This window comes from Glycine max, chromosome 9 (assembly GCF_000004515.6).
Source record: "Glycine max cultivar Williams 82 chromosome 9, Glycine_max_v4.0, whole genome shotgun sequence".
Classification (NCBI taxonomy): Eukaryota; Viridiplantae; Streptophyta; class Magnoliopsida; order Fabales; family Fabaceae; genus Glycine; species Glycine max.
Window position 1 is genome coordinate 7,322,057 of NC_038245.2, and position 6,549 is coordinate 7,328,605.

General features: G+C 28.6%; 1 protein-coding gene across 1 annotated transcript; it reads left to right on the forward strand.

Moving 5' to 3' along the window:
- Window positions 1-3,196: 3,196 nt before the first annotated feature.
- Window positions 3,197-6,239, forward strand: LOC100801449 (protein TIFY 10A-like). Its single transcript, NM_001289319.2, has 5 exons — window positions 3,197-3,470; window positions 4,083-4,242; window positions 4,603-4,904; window positions 5,008-5,065; window positions 5,427-6,239. Exons 1-5 carry the CDS (start codon window positions 3,317-3,319, stop codon window positions 5,527-5,529), a joined length of 777 nt encoding a protein of 258 aa, NP_001276248.2. The 5' UTR covers window positions 3,197-3,316; the 3' UTR covers window positions 5,530-6,239.
- Window positions 6,240-6,549: the final 310 nt, after the last annotated feature.

Here is a 6,549-nt window from a genome sequence, read left to right on the forward strand (position 1 = left end):
AAAACATTATTTTAATTAATAAAAATATTTTTTATTATTTATTTAATTACAAAAATTTTATTATTTTTTTAAAATTTTATTTATTTTTAAATAAAATTATTTTTAATTTATTTTATGAAAAATAGGATGTTAGTGTGACAGATGTATAGGATTTGAAAGTAATTGGAACAATTTATTTTCATAAATGTAATTATTATAATAATCAAGATTTTTAATTACTATTGTAGTTCCGATCACAATTATAATTTTATTGTAATTCTTGACATTTTGGAAAATTATAAAAAAATGTGATTGTCATGGCACAATTGCGGTTGAAAGACAATTATCATAAGTTAAATTTTTTTTATGTTGTGTCATAGTTAAAGTTGTGGACCGCAATTTAAAATCATGATTATGAAAATAAAGCATGAGATAAAATAAAATATGTAATTCAACAAAGTGTAAAGTTAGTTAACCGGATGAAAAGAGAAAAAGTTAGTCAATAAAAAATAGAATTTGACAATGATATAAAATTGGGGACATAAAGTTCAAATTATAAAAATAGAATTGATTAAAAGATAATACTATACTAAGAATATACTTGTATTTTGGTAACAATCAGGGGGGAGCATTTAACTCCGGCTTAAAAACTGAGAACAATGGTTCAAATAATAGAGAGGACTAAAAGATGATAATATTAGATAAATATTTGTATTTTTTTAAAAGCCAAGGAGTGCACATGCATCACTCCCAAGTATAGGTCTGTCCATGGATATGACTAGATATGGCAACGGAGTCGGGTGGAGACAAGTATTGCTTCTCGAATCTCATATTCGTTTCTGATATCCTGACAGGTTAACATTTTTTATTCCATCCCTGTATCTTTCGGGTATCAGTATCCCTGTTCCAGATTCAGATTTGTAAAAAAGTTTTTTTTGTAAAATGTTTATATTGAAAATTTGATTAAAAAATTGATTGTTACACATTTATTTTTAACTACTTGTATTTACAATACATTTATCTACAAAAATCATCAAGAAAAGAATATTAAATCATGTAAAAATTATAAAAAAAATAATTAACAAATAATTAATAAAATTTTAATAATTTCATCATCGAGGTGGGTACGGAAATGAGTATGAAACGCTACGCCGATTAAAAAAGTCGGGTAATCTTCGAATCCGAATCTATACCTGATTAATTCAAATATTCTTCGTTAAAATTGAGATAGATTTATATGAATATTCATGAATACGAATTTCATTGTCATGCCTAAATTAGACATCCGAGTAACTCGCAAACTCAAATTAATCCTGAGTTTTTACTAAACGGACTGATACTATCATCAACAAGTTTTAATCGTGGACAACTTTTTTTTTCTTTGGAAAGAATTAATCTAATCACAAAGTTGTATTCACGATGACTTCCATGCGTGCTGGTGATGTGTGTTTCACGTTTGAGGCCAGTCATGATTCCACAAATATTTTGTACCGGATATAATATTGTTTGATTTGGGTAGAATAAATTAAAATGGTTACTGAAATTAAGAAAGACATTCTAAAGCTAAATTATTTGAATCAAGATAGGTTATTTTATTAATAGAATGTGTCAAAAATTAAAATTGATTGAAATGAAAATAACATTTAAAAGCAAATTTTCATAAAACTTAATTGAATTGGGTATTATCAATATTTATGATTTAAATTTAGTTTAAGTAATAGTATCTAGGAATAGACAAATTATAAGTAAAAAAAAAGTTAAATTAAATATTTAACATAGAAAAAGGCACGTGTGACTTTTTTTCTATATATTATTTTTTTTCTTTTTAAAACCATTTGATGCGTTTCCCAAAACAATTTTTAAAAAAAAATTATTTTTGGTTTATATCCTCATTATTTACTTTTCTACAGCTCATCCTAAATTACTAATCTTAGTTAAATTAAACAAACTTACTTTATAATTTTTTTTAAAATATGTCTTTTTAGTTTCTATACTTTTGATTAAACATGATTAGTGTCTATACTTTTATTGATGAGTTGGATTCTCAAACTTTTAAAACACATGTAAATTAAGTTTCTGTTTTCTAAGAATTTATCATATTTTTTAAAGTTTAAAAGGATTAAATACTATATGTTTAAAAGTTTGAAAATCAAATTTATCAATATAAACATATAAAGATTTTAATCATGTTTGATTAAAAGTATAAAAACTAAAACACATTTCTTCTCCTTTTTACTCAACTATTATTTTCTTTATTTAAAAATAGATATCGTCAAATATAAATTTTGATACTAGAATATACTAATACTTCCTCTCCGCTTTTTATTATAAGTAACAAAATTTACTTATTTCTTTATCTCAAATATAAATAAAAATTAATTAATTTTATCTTTAATAAAATTATCTTAAAAATATTATTCATTTGATCATAATATGATCAAAGACTTTTGTATATTTAATATTAAGTTCAAAAGTAATATAACAAAAAGTTATCTTTGTTTTGAAATTAACACGGTTTAATGAAAAAACTGATTTATCAATAAATGTAATGTAAAACAACTTAGGGTAAAAATTATTTATGACACAGTAATTGATAAGTTAACATTATTTACTAAATCGAATTAGTATTTCTATTAATTAAATGAATTGATTTAGGTATGATAAATTGATTAATAATGATCCAAACGCGGGATATTTAGGCAAAAGCATTAATTGCTTATGGCATGATAGTTTAATTCATTTAATGAGTTAAACGTGAAGTGAAAAACCAAAAACGTGGGCGCATTTACGGCACTGATAAACGCAGTCATAAAAGCCAAAGTAGCCAATTGGTGCGAACAAAACAAAGCCAAACAGAACCTAACCCAACCACTTGCCGTGTCCGTTTCGTTGCCGTTTAGGTATGCCGACCTAAACAACACGTGGTCCAAATTAAAAAGAAAAACCAAAATATACAAATACAAATAATAAATAATTATCGATAATACTCCACTTTATACAAAAGAAAACAAACGGAATAGCATGACATGGTAGGAGACAGCGGCAAGAAAAAGAAAAGAACCGCTTTTGAAAACCCCCACATATTCCTCGTGCTTCAATTTTCCACCTCCAACTTGAAAATTAAAAGTTAAAAATAATAAATAATATTACTTTATTCAACCAATTAAAATTGGTTGATATTGGTTATATATAAGATGAAGGGTCGGAGACAAAGATTATCATTACATTACATCTTAGGAGTCTTTCTTCCTTTGTAATAGAAAGCACGCGTTTCTCTCTCTCCCTCTCTCAACGAATATTTGTGTACTTCCTCTTTTGTGGGTAGATTCAATTTACCATGTCGAGTTCATCGGAATACTCTCAATTTTCCGGCCAGAAACCGGCGAGGTCGCCGGAGAAATCGAGCTTCTCTCAGACTTGTAGCCTGTTGAGTCAATACATCAAGGAGAAGGGTAGCTTCGGAGATCTTACCCTCGGAATGACATCATGTGGTACGGCTCCTTAAACTCTCCGAAATTTTTACTTTTTTTACTTTTGTTATTTTATTCTTTTTATAATTTTCTCTGAATTTTTTTTGGATGTTGCTTAGTTCTATAGGAAGTGGTTTATTGTAGGAAGGGGAAAATTTGGAATTAGATGGGTGTTTTTTGAGGTTTATAAAATATTAGAATCTTGATGGGTACTTAATTAGATATTCTTTTCCTCTTGGTTTGTTTTGAAATAAATAAATCCTAGGTAGGAAGGAGAAGCAGTTTATGGGTCTTTCAAAGTTTTCTCTTTCTTTAGAAAAAAAATAAAATCAAACCACTCTTTTTTTTTTTAATTTGCAGTTTTAGGCTTGAACCTCTATCTCAATTCTTAGGTTTAATTTGTTACCCTGGATGATTTTTCAAATTTGATAGATCTAACACATGGCTCCAATTTTGCCCCTCTAATTTAGTGAAAAAGTAAATATGTTGTAAGGGAAGAAAAATGATACCAGGTTTAATGTTTGGTTTCTTTTAGTTTCAAAACGGGTTTAATTTTCAGATGTTTTTGCCTTCTTTCCTTTAAGAGGCTTTTTCTTTTTCATCCTTTTTTGCCTAATGTGAATTTTTTTACAGGGTCACCTGAGACATCTTGTCAATCTGCTACAACCATGAACTTGTTTCCTACCAAGGAAAACAACGTGACACCAAAGGACCTGACAGCTATGGATTTGTTCTCTCCACAAGCTTCCTCCTATCGTCCTTCAGAGGAGATTCCAACCTTGATTAATTCCAGGTGGGTTTTGTTGCTTTGCTTCTTTAATTTGTTGTGAAGTCAATTAACAGTGTACCTTTTTGTTCCATCTTGCTGTGGAAGAAAATTAATGAGCTATGACTCCATACCAATACATAAAACTGCTATTTTTTAGATATATTTAAAGGGTCTAGATAATCATTCCCTTATAAGGACATTGGATAAGAAATTATGAGCAACACAATTTTATGTATCTAGATAAAACTTTGTTTACTTTTAATTTCTTAAGGAGTGTTAAGGACACTAGATAACATTTGTCATATTTAAATCTCTAACTTCTTTTATGGCTATTAAAGATATTGCTATTAGACTAATATGTGGCAATTCATTCATGATGTGCAGTGCAATTAAATCTGTGAGCAAGAGTGCTAAAACTGCACAGATGACAATCTTTTATGGTGGACAAGTTGTTGTCTTTGATGATTTTCCTGCTGACAAAGCAAGTGAGATCATGTCCTATGCCACCAAAGGGATCCCCCAAAGCCAGAACAATTCTGTTTTCACCTACACACCGAGCCAGCCTTCATTTCCTGCTAATTTGGTCAGAACTTCAGCTGATTCAAGTGCTCCAATTATTCCTAGTGTGAACATTACCAACTCCATTCATGAACACCCTCAAGCATCATCCAGACCTGTTGTTTGTGGTAATTTCTTAAATTCACTAATACTTTGAGATAATGATTTTTTCTTTTTTATGGTATTATGGATCATTTTTTTTTTCTAATCAGGATTTTCCTTTGTGTACAGATCTGCCAATTGCTAGAAAAGCTTCACTCCACCGGTTTCTGGAGAAGAGAAAGGATAGGTAGGCACTCTCACCCAAACAAAGAAAATTTTAAACACTAGGTTTTTATATTTAGTATAGGAATATTTTAGGGAAATAATCTTTTCATTTTTTCAAAAGCTCTAGAAAGAGAAAACAAGTGTTTCTTTAAAATAAGTTGAATCAAACACAATACAAGAAAAAAAAAAATCTTGCAAAACAAAATCCCCGTTCACTCTTTGATAGATCTGGGTTTTCTTTTGTGTCTTGATAATAATTTAGATATCAGAGGAAATTGATTTTCCAATTTGCAAAAGTGCAATTAATGTTACCTTTTTCTTAAGTTTTAATTTAATTATTTTTGCTTAGTTTATAATATTGTTTCCTTGTGTTGTTTTTGCAGAATTGCTTCCAAAGCACCATATCAACTAGCAAATGGGTCTTCTAACCAGCCAGCTGAGTCCATGCCATGGCTTGGGCTGAGTGCTTCTTCACCTCGAATCTGAGAGCAGCTATAGTTTATATGTAATTTTTAAGCATTATTTTTGTTGTGAAAATGCTAACTAGTCAGAAGCTTTTTTGCCAGAATTCTTGACTAAGTTTCTGGTTATATTTTTTTTCCTGACTAAATAGCATTATTACTTCTTTTTTCTCTTTTTTTTCGCCGATAAAAAAACCTCTTTTTTTTTTTTCTTTAAATGTTTTTCAGATGATTTATGGGCTTCTTGCTAGGCCTGTATTTGTCATAGTAATGTTGGCTCTGCTGGGCCGTATCATAGATCTAACTATTGGTTAGTTGATGCTGCTCTAATTATAGTGATTCAATATATTCATTGTTAAGATTAAAGATTAATATTTTTTCCCCACTTTACTTTCTTGAGCTCTAGATGTTCCTGCAATAGAGAGAAAATTTTAATTCAACTTATTTGAGATGTGGTTAATTGATTTTTTGATATTGATATCTTCCGTGGAAAGTTGTTTTTAAAGTGAGCTAGTTGTATTTACGATGACGCGTTTTTAAGTAAGAACGAGACAAACAATATTAATTGAAGAGATAAAGTGAGTTGTTAAAAATAAAAGGAATCTGAATTGTCCCCGTCCAATTCAAATGTAAAGATGTAACTTTAACGAGTAAATGTTAACATATGTTAGAATTGGGGAAATATTATAGCACTTTACGAAATTTTAAGAGAAGAAAATAATTGAATTATTGTATATATATATATATATATATATATATATATATATATATATATATATATATATATATATATATATATATATATATATCTTGACGGGGTTTGTAAATTGAAAATGACAATCTAAAATGTGAAAAACGTATGTTGAAAAAAAGAGTCAACACGTACATTGGTATTTTAGACAATTTTGCTGGTATTGTACTTGTTTTATCCTCAACAGAAATGTTGTTACTTTACATTTTTTTTGAGAGAGAGAAACAAGGTTAACTGATTTCATTCAACGAATTGGAAGAAATACATGTAGGTATACTGTGATGTGTGTGACTA